The 15,874-nt window shown below is 38.4% G+C and overlaps 1 protein-coding gene across 1 annotated transcript in view; it reads right to left on the minus strand.

The window, feature by feature from the left end:
• The window catches only part of UVRAG (UV radiation resistance associated), a 320,954-nt gene that overhangs the window by 13,622 nt on the left and 291,458 nt on the right, over positions 1–15,874 (minus strand). Inside the window, exon 14 of the mRNA XM_057750060.1 lies at positions 12,307–12,398. Within this exon, the coding sequence (XP_057606043.1) occupies positions 12,307–12,398 (92 nt within the window). The remainder of the gene's footprint in view (positions 1–12,306; positions 12,399–15,874) is intronic.

Below are 15,874 nucleotides of genomic sequence, written 5' to 3' on the forward strand. Positions count from 1 at the left end.
TTAGCTATAATGACATTACTTATAAACTTATTATATATATATATATACACACACACACACGCACACACATATATACATATAATCCACTGGCAGAAGGATTATTGGACAAGCATCATATAAAATGACCTTTAACAACTCCAAAGTTGAAACACAGCTTAAACTCAAAGATCATACTGAAGCAGCCAGTGGTAATTTCTAACCCTGCAAAGCCCTGTCAGTTTTTGATGGGCAAAGACCGTATATCTACAGCCTTCTTGAAACTCAGTACAGTGTTTTAGATCTAGAAAGATGCTTATCTGCTGATACTCAGCACATGCTAAAGAATTCCTCTTGAAAAGCAGACTTCTTAGAACAGGATATCTCCCCTCCATTCACTTAAGTATACCCTTCTTCCAAAGCCCAATTCAAAGCCTACCTCCTTTGTTAAAGCCTTCTTCAACCATATGCCAATTTAAAGTGATCTCTCTGAACTCCTTGATCAATACTTGTAATTATACCATCCAACCGATGCTTAATACGATCACTTTTATTTCAACAAGTATTTCTGGATATTACTGAAATCCACATTTACTTCCTGGCAGTCTGCTAGGCACTGGGAATAAAGAGGCTTATAAAATAAGGTTTCTATCAATATGAGTTTCCACTCTAATAGAGAAGACAGCGAGTTAGCCAATAACCAGAACACCATGGTGTTTTGTACACAATATACATTTTGTATAACAGAGGAGGGAGCCAGCAGTCACCTAGAGGACTCAGCAGAGGTGGCTATCTTTGATTGGCACTTTGAAGGATAAGGGGGAGTCAACCAGGCTGTTTGTGTATACATAGGGGTGGAGGGGAGTAAGAAATGAAGGGAAGGATATTTAAGTCAGAGTAAAATGGAGTGTACGTGCAGTCCAGCTGTGGAGCCAAGTCTTGTAAACAATGTATGGGAGGGACCTGGTGTTCTATTTCTTGAAATCCACTCTTCTACTTCCCAATCTAACGTAGTACAGAATACACAGAGATACTAAGTGAATATATTTGTTTTGTGAATAAGTGGATTTAATTAATTGTACCCAAAAGGAATAATTTACGTTTTTTTTCTTTTGGTAGTGTGTTGAAAAACATTCAGTAAATGTAAAAGACAAAAAGAGGTAAAAAAAGAATACTACAGGGTCACTTATAAAGAGCAAAACTTTCTAAAGATACAATTATAGTAAGTCTAAATGATGAAATATTATGCAGCCACTAAAACGATGCTAAAAATTTCATAATGGCATTGATAAAAGGCTTAAGATATGACAGACAAAAAAGCAGCATATACAGCTACAAGGACTGTGCTTCAACACACTATAGCTACTAGTCACATGTTACTGAGTACCCACAAGGTGGTCAGCTGAATTTGAGATGTGCTATAAACGTAAAATATATACTGGATTTAGACAGTTTAGTATAAAATATGGAATGTAAAATATTTTATTAATAGTTAAAATGTTGATTACATGTCGATAAGTTAATATTTTATTGGGATTAAATAAAAACTATTATTAAAGTTAATCTGCCTATTCCTTTTTACCTTTTTTCAATGTGGCTGCCAGAAGAATGTAAGTTTCTACATATGTTTCTCAGACTATATTTCAGTGCAGGTATAGATGATATGATCTCAACTGTATAAGAAACACATAGAAAACTGACTAACAACACTGGTTTTGATTCCTGGATTACAGGGCTATTGTCTTCCCCTCGTCTGTATATTTTTACATTTTCCAAATTTTATTCATTGGTAATCAAAAGGAATGATGAGAGAGAAACAAGGCACAAATAAAAACAGAAAAAAAATCTCAATTTGGTTCAAAGACTTGGTTGCTGGAGTTTGAGAAAAGCAGCCCAGGGATACCCAAATGACTTTCTCACTGATGGAGGGTTAGCACACAAAGGATGCTTGCCAGCTGTTCTCCATCCTGACTGGAGACAGAAAAAAGCGGAAATGGGTGTTAACCGCAGAAGGGGGCCTGTAAGTTAAATATAGGGAAGAATTTCCTGAAGCGAGGGTGTTTAAACTCTGGAATGAGTTATGGAAGAAGTCTGGTCCCCCAAGGTCTTTTAAAATACTACAGATACCCATATGCCTTGTGTGTTCCTGTCTAGAGGCAATGAGATGACTTGTCAAGGTTCCATCTAAAATCGCAGTCTTAGAGTAAATAACTCCAATAAAACTTTCTTTTTCATTTATTTTTGACCAGGCTTCACTTTCCATATTAAGGATGCCAGCCTGCAAGGAGTACTTTGACAGGCAAGCCCATCTGATACAGCTACCTTAAGTAGTACTCTTGAGACTTCAAAGACAATGTCATTTGATCTAAATTTAAAAACCAACGTCAGCTAGACAGCATGGTTTTTAAGTCCCTCAAGAGTCAACTGCTAGAGACTAGTTCTGAATTCAGCGTGAGCAAATGATGGAGGGAAGGAAAGAAGATAGATCTGCTTTTAAAAAGTGAGGCTTTAAAAAAATGTTAATGCTGGATATGGTCTCATTTTCACAGGTGAGTGGTTTAGCTTAAAAGCTGAACTATTATTTTGCTACCCTCTGGTTTTAAAGAAAGATTGGCTCACTTGCTCTAGAGCTCCATTATTTTCAATTTACTGTAAAAGCCCATATTCTTAAAATATATCAAAGTTGTTAGCTAGTTTCTTTCTTATTCATTTGTTCATTCAAAAAAACTGTTGAGCATGATTCTCTCTATAAAAAGGAATAGAGAACTAGATCAGAAACAGGTCAGCAGAAACACTAGAGATTTTTACCACTGAAGTGATATAACCTTACAGAAAGCCACCAGCTGCTTCTCCCAAAGTCACATCAGTAAACACTGCAAGGAATCAGGAGAAGTATTCTAGCAAACTGCGGAATAGCCAGGGATACTTCTCCTCAGTGTTCTGTCCTCACTTAAGGTCACAGAAATTGATGCAGTCTCTATAAAAATGGCACACCTGGTCCTAAAACATCAAGTAAATCAGTGCAAGGCTGAGCACCATCATTGTATCTGACTGTTCACCGAAGCTGGGGCTCCGGCTCTAAGTCCCACATGACAGCGAGACTGAACAACGCATGAGAATATTTTTGCAAGTCTTGTTCTTCAAAATATTTAATTTGTCTTATCTACTCATTCAGATTATAAACTAAACAACTGTCAACTAAGCAAAGGCAGAGCAAATCTTACACTTTTGAATTTTCTTTCGTCTCTTGAAAAATGCTATATGCAGAGGATACCCGTAATGAATTGTTAAATGCGTGAATAATACTTAACAATATTTTGTATAGTCCTTTTTAGTTTATAAACCACTTGGACAGACATTATCTCATTTGTTCCACACAATTATGCTTGGGAAATACGGCTGGTACTCAAAACAATTTATGAAAATTAAATGATAGAGCTGAAGTTGGAGCCTACATTTTCTGATTCCCAAATTCAGTGCTCCTTCCACTGTACTGTGAAGCTTTATAGTCAGTAAAAATTTAACTGCGAATAAAAATTCCATGTATAAAGCAGGACAGATGATTTTGAAATCCTGCTTTTATCATGTCTTATTCTGAAAAACAAAACAAAACATGAAACTCAAGGAAGGCAAACACTATGGGCAAACACATGTTTTAAGCTAATTCCTGTGCTTCCCTCAGCTTTCCTGTTTCTTAACCAATGGAATTGAAACATATAATCATTTTTTGTTTCTTCTGGTCTTAAAGTTCTTAAATTCTTCACAAAGTTTTATGACTCTTAGGAGTTTCCTACCTCTCTGAGGTAAATGGGATAAAATAAGCAACAAAGAATGTCTTCACCAGACCTGCCTGTCCTGATTTTGCAGTGTATTTTTCTAGTACTCTGGATTTGACTTTGATGGGCTTCCCTGGGGAAGGTAATAGGTGTTAGAAATTCAGTGGCAGAGAGACAGGAGGGCTGGGGAAGGGCAGAGAAGGAAAAGAATGACCACTAATTAATAAGAGGCAGCCTGGTAAAGAACATGCAACTAGGAGTCAGGATAACCTGGGCTTCTGGTCCCAGTTCCATCACTTAGTATCACGTGATCTTGGCAAGTCACTTCATATTTCCAAGTCTCAATTTTCTCTTCTGTAAGACAGTGATCATCATCCTTGTCCTTCCTCCTTCACGGGGTTGTTATAAGCTTAAATAAAAACATGGAAAATTCTACAAATAAGAAACTTTTATTCTACATAACTTCTAACTACAGGTGAGAGTTACCTAAAAAGGTAGGTACCAAAAAAAAGTAGGTAGGCAAATAGATTTGTAGGGTACTTATCTCTAAGGCTTCAGAAGGGTCATATAAAGGACTTGGGGAAACGTGGAAGGGAGATGGGGAATATTTTGTACCACTACTGTACAAGGCAGCATGAGCCATTATTAAAAATGTGACCAAGAACCATGTTTTATGCCTAAGGAGATGACTGTAGATTTTAAAGGAAAAACAAAATACCTATAATAAAGAACAGATTTAATTTTTAAAACAGAGATAATGACTACAATTCCCTTATCCATCATATATTTACAATAATGCTTCCCATTTAGTGAGTACTACCATGTGCCAGGACGGATGCTAAGTATTTACGTACTGAATCTTTATATCAACTTTATCAGGTAGGCACTATTATCTCCATTTTAGAGAAGAATTTAAGCTGAGAGCTTAAACTTGCCTGAAGTCTCAGAGATAGTGAGTGGGAAAGGTGGTATTCAAACCCATAGTCTTTATATGCTCTTTGCAACCAAGCAACTGCTTCCTACTCTGGCCTACACCCCAATCTTCACACACCCACACCCCTCCTGTGTTCCAGGTGCACTAAATGCCATCTCCTTAGTGAAGGCTTGTCCAGTTCTCACCCGTACTCCTCACACCAGGAAGTAAATGACATCCTCAGAATGTTCCAAATAACTTCTCCACCTTTCTTCAATACTTCACACTTTCTGCTGTCTATTACATACTCTTTGTTCCTATTTCATTGCCTGCTCATTGCTGTTTAAAAGCCTGGTGGGTAAGACCTGGTGGAGAAATGAACGTAAGCTACTGAGGGGAGGGAGGACATGCTACCTCTGTGCCTGTTGAGTGAATGAATGAATAAGGTAGGACGTTAGCTGGATCTTGAAGTGAGAGCGTTTGGAGAGGGCAGAGGCAAAAGCAGGCGATTCTAGCTGGTGGGAACTTGTCTGAGGAAAGAACTGAGGTCAGAAGTGAGTGGGGCATGTCTGGGGGTCCGTTGAGCCGGGGTGAGAAACAGTGGAGGGACATAATTGAGGCGCTGTCCCAGGACCTGTATGCAGGGGTCCCATCGCACAGCCCATAATCTCTTCCTCTCAGTTCTAAACTTATCATCTCACTGGCAGCCATCAAGCAGCGGCTTGCGTGTGCATTCTTCCCTGACTGTAATTCAGCACCAGTGTCAGCTGTGCATGCACATGTCAACTGGAATCTTGGACCACTTTGTAGTTGGTAGTAAAAGAAAAGAAAAAGGGATGTTTAAGTGGCATGCTAGTGGCTTTTAACCAAAACATTCAAGAGTACAACCTCTGAGCAGAAATTCTGCTTTTCAAAATTGTGTTGCTTGGCAGTTACAATCCAGTTAGTGATCCAGGGATGAGAAAACGGAGACTTTTTTTGGAAAGGACTAGCATAAAGCACTGAGAACTGTGCCCCAGGGAACTGTGTTCATGTGGAAAAGGGATAGTTTTAGGATTAATCAGGTAGATGCTTTGATATTAGGTAAGAATTCTGTAATGTGAAAGAAAAAAAATCACTTCATTAAAGGAAGTTTAATCACACTGTCTTTTCTTTAAAAAACAAAACAAAACAAGCTGTCACATAACTTTGAAGCTTACCATAAGGAGGAATTCAGTGACTGCACTGATCCTCAGCCAGTTTGAAATCCTCAGCACCAAAAGAACACACAGCAATCTGCTTCCACAGGGACCAATCTGTGAATGGTAACAACCACACAGAAAATGAAAGTGTTTTCTTTTACAAAAGATGTAAGAGGCTCCCTTAGGAGCGTGAGCTTTTTTACTCTTTGCCCTAAGGAGCATAGGCTTGGGAGGTAATTCCTCAGTCCGTGGCTGCTCTAGGAAATTCTCAGATTTCCTCTGAGGCTAAAAAGTGTTTGTTCCAGCTTTGTTTAGATTTGTAACCTCCAACCTGGCTTCCTGCAGTGGTCTTTACTTGGATCGTAATATAGCATGCATTTTGTGGTACTTTGCATCTATCTCAGTAGCTCGTCTTTCATTACAGCACCATAAAGTGGTACCTACTATTCATTCATTGTTAATGTGCTTGGCACAGTGGCACAGAGCGGCACTGCAAAGATGTGTGTTTGGGGCTTAATGGGTTCACTACATCAGTGCCAGGAGACCTAGACTCCAGTCTTATTGTCACGGGCTTATGGGTCAATCATGCTTGGAGAGTCATTTATCTGAACCTCAGAAATGAGAGTTGCTGGAAATGATCGTGTTTTAGGAGGCAGAGGACAGTCAGGTCACAGTGAGGAAGCATTTGGGATAAACTGTCTACAGAGATCACAGCAGAAAGGGATCTAATGTCCAAAGTTCCAGTAATTTGTTGTGATTTTATTTCTCACTCAAAATATTTACCTCTTCCCCCCCTTAATTTTGTATTTTCAGTTTTGTATTGTTTTCTTGAAAGGGTTCCCAAATTGTGTAAGCTCTAAGTACCACAAAACCCAGATTCTCTCTTCCTAAAATGAATTTGCACTCTAGCCAAGTAGTTTATTATTTGCCAGTAAAGCTTCTGTGCCTTTTCTAAAACTGTTCCCTCTATAAGAGGGGATGGGTGTGGATGGTGGTCAGAGAGAAGGAAGAGGGAGGGCACATTCTAGACAGAAGGACAGTGAGTGTGACGAGTCAGGAAAGAGCTTTTTCATGCTAAGAGGAGGCCAGTATAAGGACTATACATGAGAGTAGGGGGAGAAGCAGGGGGTGGGGAGACCACAGAAAAGAGCTTGGATTTTACTCTAGCCACTGAAACTAGGGATTGATTAAGATATAGCTAAAATTTTAAAAGATCACTCTGGCTACTGTGGAGAATGAACAGAGGTGGAACAAGAGTGAAATCAGGGAGACAAACTGGACTGGTACAGTGTCTGGGTAAGAGCAGATGGTGGCCTGGACCAAGGTGGTGGCAGCAGAGATGGTGGGAAGTACACTTGGTGGGTAGAGATGACATGGTTTGCTGATGAACTAGACTGGATCAGGTAGGAGTAAAGAAAAGAAGGAAGTCAAGGATGTTTCTCTGGTTTGAGCAACTGGGTAGACAGGGTGTCGTTTGCTGAGCCAAAGAAACCTGGAGATGTTAAGGCTGAGGTACCTGTGATACTCCAAGGGAAGGTGTCCAAGCAGGTCTTTGACTACAGAGTTTGCAGGAGAGGTTTACACTGAAAATATAACTTGGGGGGGTCATAGCATATAGACGGTTTTCAAAACGGGGGCAGTGGATGAGATCACATGAGAAGAAAGAGAGAGAAAAGGAGAGTACTGTGGAGATCTCCATATTTAATGATCAAGAAAAGGAAGACAAATAGGAAAAACAGGCAGAAAAAGAGCAGCTGAAAGGAGGAAAATCAGGGGAGGGTAGTATTGTAGAAGCCAAGAGAGGAGAGTGTTTCAAGAAGGCAGGAATGGCCAGCAAGGCCAAATGCCACTAAAGACAGACTAGGATAAGGATGGAAAAGTGGCCCCTGGGTTTGGCAACATGGAGTTCTAGACACCTACCTAGATACGATGAGTATTAGTATACTGATAGAACTGGAAAAACAGAACATAAATAGACCCATAATCATCATAAAAATTAAATCAGCTAAAAATCTATACTTTCCCCCTCAACAAATGAAAAATACTAGGTTTTTCCTATCTTACACAAACTGTTCCAGAGAATAGAAAAGAATAATAGAAAAGATGGGAAAGGGCCTCTATTTTATGAGGCTGTTACAACCTTGTTACCAAAATCAGACACAGATTATTATATGAGAAAGAAAGATTATAGGCTAGCCTCATCTCATTTACAGAGGTAGATATTCTAAAAATATCAGCAAATGGTGGAATCTAATTTAAAAAATGATATAAATGAACTTATTTACAAAACATAAACAGACTTAAAAACCAACTTATGATTACTAAAGGGGAAACATGAGGGGGGAGAGATAAATTAGGAGCTTGGGATTAACATACACACACTACTATATATAAAATAGATAACCAACAAGGACCTATTGTATAGCACAGAGAACTCTACTCAATATTCTGTAATAATCTATATGGGAAAAGAATCTGAAAAAGAATTAATATATGTATATGTATAACTGAATCACTATGCTGTACACCTGAAACTAACACAGCATTGCAAATCAACTATACGCCAATAAAATTAAAAAAAAAAAAAGATGCGATCTATATATCTGTAATGGAATACTACACAGCCATAAAAAAGAATGAGATAATGCCACTTGCAGCAACATGGATGGACCTAGAGATTATCATACTAAGTGAAGTAAGTCAGAAAGAGAAACACAAATGCCATATGATATTACTTATATGTGGAATCTGAAATATAACACAAATTAACTTATCTGTGAAATAAACAGACTCACGGATGTAGAGAACAAACTTGTGGTTGCCAAGGGGAATGAGGGGGTGAAAGAGGGATGGACTGGGAGTTTGGGATTAGCACATGCAAAGTATTATACATAGAATGGATAAACAACAAGGTCCTCCTGTACAGCACAGGGAACTCTACTCAATATCCTGTGATAAACCATAATGAAAAAGAATATGAAAAATAATGTATATATGTATAACTGAATCACTTTGGTGTAAAGCAGAAACTAACACAACATTGTAAATCAACTATACTTCAATAAAGTAAATTTTTTAAAAAATAAAATAATCAGCAAACCAAATCCAATAATATAAGAAAAAATAATATATCACAACCAAGCTGATTATATCCCAGGAGGCAAAGATGGTTTAACATCAGAAAATGTATTACTAGTTATTGACACAGTAAAGAAGAATATAGTATTATCTCAATAAACACAATAAGCATTTTATAAAATCCAAAATATACACATTCATGATTTGAAAAAAAACAACTCTTAGTGAGCTGGGAATAGAAAGAAACTTCCTTTTGCTAATAAATAATATCTATCCAAACCTGCAATAAATATAATACTTAATGGTGAAAAGAAGCATTCTCTTTAAAGTCAGGAATAAGACATGGATATTCACTATTGCTGCTCCTCTTCCATAATAAAATAAACGACAAGAAAAAGTAATAAAAGTTGTAAAAATAGAAACACCACCATCATTCACTAAAAAGATATGATTGTATACACAGAAAAATCCGAGAGAATCTAAGATAAACTATTGTCATTATCGTTAGCAAGGTTACCGGATGCATTCTCAAAATACAAAAATCAGTAGTATTCCTGTATACTAGCCACAAAAAAGTTGAATGTTCTGATAAAAAATTTATAACAGCAACCAAAATGGTAACCTAGCTAGAACTAAGTATCTAATAAAAAAATGTATAAGATCTTTATGAAGAAAAATTTAAAACTTCACTGAGGTATGTTTAAAAAACAGAGAGAAAGCATATAAAGAGATACCATGTTCATGGTTAGGAAGACTCAATATCATAAAACTGTCAAATCACTCAAATACAGTTCATAAATCAAAAAAAGCCAAAAGAGTTTGAAGAAGGACCATATGCAGGAGCCTCACCCGACCAGATATCAAGAAAGCTGGGGAAATCTTCCTGTCCCTTGCTGTGGAGGGACATGATTTAAGGGTAACACTCCTGGCCTTTCTCCATCCTCCTAGTCACTTGCTCTTAGAGGAGGAGGGCTTTTTCTGATTGGTGAATTTAGAGGGAAAAATAAAACCTGGGTATTCTTGGCTTAGCCCCATCTGGGGTCCTTAAGGAGTCACCTGATGGCTCTCTATGGTATAGTTAAGGGCCTGCCTCTGTGGGGAAAGCCTGGGGTTCTCCAGTTCACATCGTGATTTCAAGAGTAAGTTTAATTTTGAGTGATGTCTTTGCAAGCCCTTTTATTATAGATCTAAAGCTGCATTTTCCAAGTGGCTTTATCAGTAATAAAACTGACATTTTGATTTCTATTAGTCTGTCTCTTGTATCTCCTCTCTCAAGTGGTTCCAAATGTCAGGGGGAAGAGAGATGCTCAAACCTCAGTAAGACTTGTAGAAATTACACCTTATATTAATTAAAAATGTGGTACTAGCCTATAGATAGACAATAAAACAATGAAGCAGAATAGGGAGGCTGGAAATAGAACTGTGTGTAAGTGAATCTGATATACGAAAGAGATGGCTTTATCAACAGTGGACAAAGGATAGTCTTCAATAAATGATACTGGGATGATTTGCTGTCTGTACTGAGCAAGATTCATTTTAGTTGATTAAGCAGGTGGTGCTGTGAGTTGCCTCTTTTTTTTGATTAGAACTTTACACTGACAATGTTAAATACATGACAGCTAGCTCAGTTTTAAAATTATTATTAGGACTTCCTAGGTGGCGCAGTGGTTGGGAATCCGCCTGTCAATGCAGGGGACACGGGTTCGAGCCCTGCTCTGGGAAGATTCCACATGCCACGGAGCAACTAAGCCCGTGTGCCACAACTATTAAGCCTGTGCTCTAGAGCCCGTGAGCCACAACTATTGAGCCCATGTGCCGCAACTATTGAAGCCCATGTGCCTAGGGCCCGTGCTCCACAACAGGAGAAGCCACTACAGTGGGGAGCCTGCGCACCACAATGAAGAGTAGCCCCCACTCGCAGCAACTAGAGAAAGCCCGTGTGCAGCAACGAAGACCCAATGCAGCCAATAAACAAATGAAATAAATAAATAAATTTATTAAAAAAATTAGTATTATTATTGCTATTATTGTTTTACATTAAAACTCAGTTCCTAGCCCTCATTCCTCAGGGCATACAGGTACATATCAACACATTTTTTATACTAATTTTGATATAATGAGTAGAATTCTTTAAACAGTTGTGTATTTGCTTAACAGGAGTCCTATGTAAAGTCAGACATCCAGAATTAGCATTTTGAAGATCACGAGACAAAAATAAAAAAAGTCAAAGTAAAGGTAAATCGTAGATGTCACTTTCTTATTATCCTCAAGGCCTGTCTTGATGGCACAAAAGGAAATGAAACTATTCTTGTACTCTCCTCCACAAATTATTTTTCCACCTACCATCTCATTTCATCCTTACCACAAACCAGTGAGATGAGCGGGGCAGGGATTACAGATAAGGAAATGACATTTCAGAGAGGTAGGAGTTTCAATTCACACAGCGAATCAGACAACTGAAGTGACAAGTTTACATGGATAACTTATTTGAGGTTTTTAAAATAGGTTGTTACACTGTGACAAAGGTTGTACAATTTGGCTTGAATAAAGGAATCTCTAAACTTAGAAAAAAAAAAAAAAAAACCATCACATAGCAAATCAGAAGAGGATCTGGGATCAGAAGACAGTGCTCCTTAGAAGAAACCATGCTGTTCCCAGTTGTCTAATTCTAAAGGCCTGATCTGAATGCACATGATTTTGTAAGTTATTGCCCATCACCCAAGGATTCGAATTACTAAATAACTAGAGTGAACAGCTTGCCATTTAAGTCGAGCGAATCATCTAATGTTGTCTTTCCATCAGACTTTCCCTTCCCCCTTGTCTTTTGAAGAAGGTCACATCCATCCTGATAAAGCACTTTTAGGCAGCAGGTTGCCCTTACGGTACAACAAACACTGACATCAAATTCAGAGATGAAACACTCCAGTATGTGTGTGTCTCCTGATCGCAGGCTAGGTCCTGACAGCCTGACCTACTCCTTGTGTGCTTTCTTCCCTTCACTCTTGCAACCACTCATCCTGATGCTTCCTCTGTCGATTGCTTGTTCTTTGGAAAAGTCCTGGGGGCTCCATGTCTCCCTCTTATGAATCACATGACTGTCCTCCAGTCTCTGCCTCAGTCATGCACTCAAGGATTCCCTGCCCGGCCAACGTTCCCATGGCCAACCCCTCTGAACGTGCCCCTCTCCTGTGGGTGCGTCACCCTCTTAGCCAGACTGGAGCTTAGACCTGCACAAGTATGATGGCTGCCTTTCTTTTTCTTCAGGTATCTTACTACAGAAGAAAACCCGGAAGGCAGGTGTGGAGCGACGTGCAAGTTAGGCAAGTTTCTCAGGATTTTATCCACATTACAGTTTCTGGGTATGAGAGATAAAGGTACTCACCACCTGACCATTAGTCCGTGCTCCATGAAGTTTTTCAGGTTAGGGAGGGTTTGCCTCAAGTCTGGAGTCCCTAGTCCATGTTGATATCTTAGCTGCAAAGGTGGAAAAACAGAATTAAAAGAAATTTTGGAAGATACTAGGCAATGCTTCCCAAACACAATCCACTAAACAAGGTTTTCTTTGTTGTTGTTGTTGTTTTCCTTTTAAACTCTAAATGAGGAAATGTGGATGTATGATCCCAACAGCATCAACCACACTTTCTGGATGGTGTTTAAAGGTAGCCTCCTCCTTTCCTGCTCCCTTGCCCCCTGAAGATGGACTAAGAACTAAGACTAAGAATGACCGACTGTGGAATCAGGATATCTCCAAGACCCCTGTAGAGCCTGCTAACATCAACTCCAGGGACAGGTACCATAAAACCAGTATTTCATTTCAGGTACCAAAGGCTGGTATTACACACTCAGCACATTCAGTCCTTCTTTCACTGATCCTTCCCTTTGCAGAACCCAGAATAAGGGTCATGTATCCGTCTCTGATCTCAAAGTGTCTGACAGAGTGCTAGTGCTCAGTCGATGCTTATTAAACAAATAAACAGCAAGTCACTTTTGACAGAGGCTGTGCTTTATGTTATTTCTCTTGTGCCTCTAACTTTCCTCTTTCTCCAGGACCAGTGAACAGAGCTGTAGAGCTAGTATGAGGAAACTATGGCCCATGGGCATGTGCTCTTAGTTTTACTATTTCTGCTAGAGGCTGATTTTCTAAAATTAAGTATCCCCCTATGTACCTTGGATAACTACTAAATGGTTTTCATGTGTCTGTTCCTGTCTCCTCTCGCTTTGTCTCTGACCATTTGCTTCCTTCACTAAGCATAGTGGAGATCTGAGGTAAGTATATGTGCATATTCACACACATGCTCACACACAACATCAAATACACAGTAAGTGTACAACACAGTCCTGTAAAAATGACATAATATATATGAAGAAAGGGCTCTGTAAACTGCATACTGATGTACAAATATGAAGAGTCATCTGTCTCGAAGTTTTACTTTTCCAGCACCTAATTTAAAAGTGGCTAAGTTAACTTTTAAATATTTTCCTCTTTTAAAAAATAAAACCACTACCAACAAAAAAATCAAAGTAAGTTTTCTTTTGTTTGTATCTAGTACTCAATTGACTTTTCACTTAAGTGTGAGTGAGTGACTTTTAACAGAGAAAGTTTACTCTCACTTCACTGAACTTATAAAGGAAACCCCCAAACCTAACCAGGTCTCTTGAATGGTCTGAATACATACATAAAATAAGGAGGCAGAAACACAGAATGTTAAAGCTAAAAAGCATCTTGAATATTATTTAAGGTAATCCTTTTCTTGTGCATGTGGGAAAACTGAAGCCCAGAAAGTGGAAGGAACTTCTCCAGAACCACATATTTCAATGGCAAAGATACTATTAGTGAGAGCCTCCTTTTCACTACCAGGCTACTCCACCAGCTACCCCAAAGTCTGAGAGGAAAATTGGTTAAAAAAAAAAACGAAAACAAAAAAAACCCAAAACGTTGAGAAGACAAAGGGAAAATATTTTCCTTTTCCAAAGCTAGCTTGGTGACCTAAATCACCTCCTGAGATTTGCTGACCTTGAATTGTAAGATCTCCTCCATACTAAATGACATCATTTCTTATATTAATATAAAAGCATTTTTTCCATACATTGATAAAAGCAAAATGGCTGACATCCCAATATGACATTCCTGAATTCATTGTTTCAATAAAAAAGTGAAATTGTTTACACATGGCATGGAAATTTCACCTGTGATTCATACTGAAAAATATTAAATATCAAAAAAATAAAACCACCCCATACTAAAATAACACTAAGCTACGTGTCCCTGAGCCAGTACACAGTCAATTGCCTGCCCCAAGCTCCACACTGGAAGGTGGGTGTTGAATTCTTTTCAGAGACCACAATGAAAATTTCTCTCCAAGTCTGATTTCAACTAAAAAAAGGAAAATGTGGGAATTTCAAGCCTCCACCCAAGTCTTAACTCTTCATTTGCTGCATAGCATTATTATTTTTATCACAGAATCTAAGGATATTATAGATTAAAGAGATCATGGAGATCATCTTTTCCAACCTCCATCTTTTCACAAATGAAGAAAGACTCAGTAAGGCAAGTGTCCTGCCCAAGGTCTCAAAGCTGATAAGGGACAAAGCCAAGGGTAGAACCTCTCAATAACAATTCTGAATTCTATCATGTTACCCTCTTAATTTTCAACATATGGAACTAAAATAGAAATTCACACATAATAAGTATATAGTAAAATTTTAAAATAAAGTACATGCACTGTTTTAAATCTAAACTAAAAGGTTTGTAATGAAAAAGCAACAGTTCTTGGCTGTTCAGTAGCGACCACGTTTAGTTGTTTCTTCTTTTCCTTCATATTTCTAAATAAAATACTTAAATTAATATACCTTAGTCTTTCCCTCTTGTTTAGACATCATCTACTATGTTCCTCATGGGCAAAATGAGAATTTAGCTCTTATATCCTTACCCATATATTACCTACTGCCTTGTTATTAAATATGAGGATTTATCTCTTCTCTCTCCCAAATATACTTCTCCTCATCGGCTTAAGATATTCAGTTATTTTTGAATATAACATTTTTTGTTAAATCAATATTTAGTGTTTACCTTATACCTACAAAAGCACTGTTCACTGCTAAGCCATATATTATTCCTTTTTTGCCCTTTTGTTTGTTTTTCCCGAAGTGATAATTTCCATTTTGCCTGCTTGTTGAGCACCTATCTTGCGGATAGTACTACTTGTTGAGTACCCATGTACCTATCACTACATCCTGCCCCAATTAGGATAAAACCTTAAGTCCTTCCCAATCTGGTTAAAGACACCATATAACGTATCAAGCCCATTTCCCCCACTGGAGATTATTTCCTGAAGCACCCTTCTCTCTGCTCCAATCTGAACAAGCTGCTCTCTAGGCTGGTTCCGTTGTTGCCTTCCTAGAACTTTCTTTCATCATCATCCTGGAAATTTTATTTTTACAGTCATCCCTCTGTATCCCCAGGGGATTGGCTCCAGGAGCCCCTGCAGATACCAAACTCTGTAGGTGTTCAAGCCCCTCATATAAAATGGTATTGAATGCACAATGAACATAGTCGACCCTCCATATCCAGGGTTGTGCATCCGCGGATACAGAGGGCCAACTGTACTCCTGTGCTGAGGCTCTTGTTTCCTAGATCTCATCACTTCTTTCTTGATTTACTGCCTTGTGTTGGTGGAGCATATTCTATAATAGCTTGCTGGGAAAGGGCCACATGAGAGGTATCTTTTTTTAACATCATGAACATTTAAAAATACCTTTATTCCATTCTCACACTTGAATGATAGTTTGCTTGGGTACAAAATTCAAGACTGAAATGATTTTTCCTTTGGAAATTTCTAAAATATTGTTTCACTGTCATTTAACTTTGCATATGGCAATTGAGAAACCTGGTAACATTCTGATTCCTGATACTTTGTGTATGAGCTGATTTCTCTCTTTGGAAGCTTTTT

This window comes from Hippopotamus amphibius, chromosome 9 (assembly GCF_030028045.1).
Source record: "Hippopotamus amphibius kiboko isolate mHipAmp2 chromosome 9, mHipAmp2.hap2, whole genome shotgun sequence".
In the NCBI taxonomy this organism is placed as follows: Eukaryota; Metazoa; Chordata; class Mammalia; order Artiodactyla; family Hippopotamidae; genus Hippopotamus; species Hippopotamus amphibius.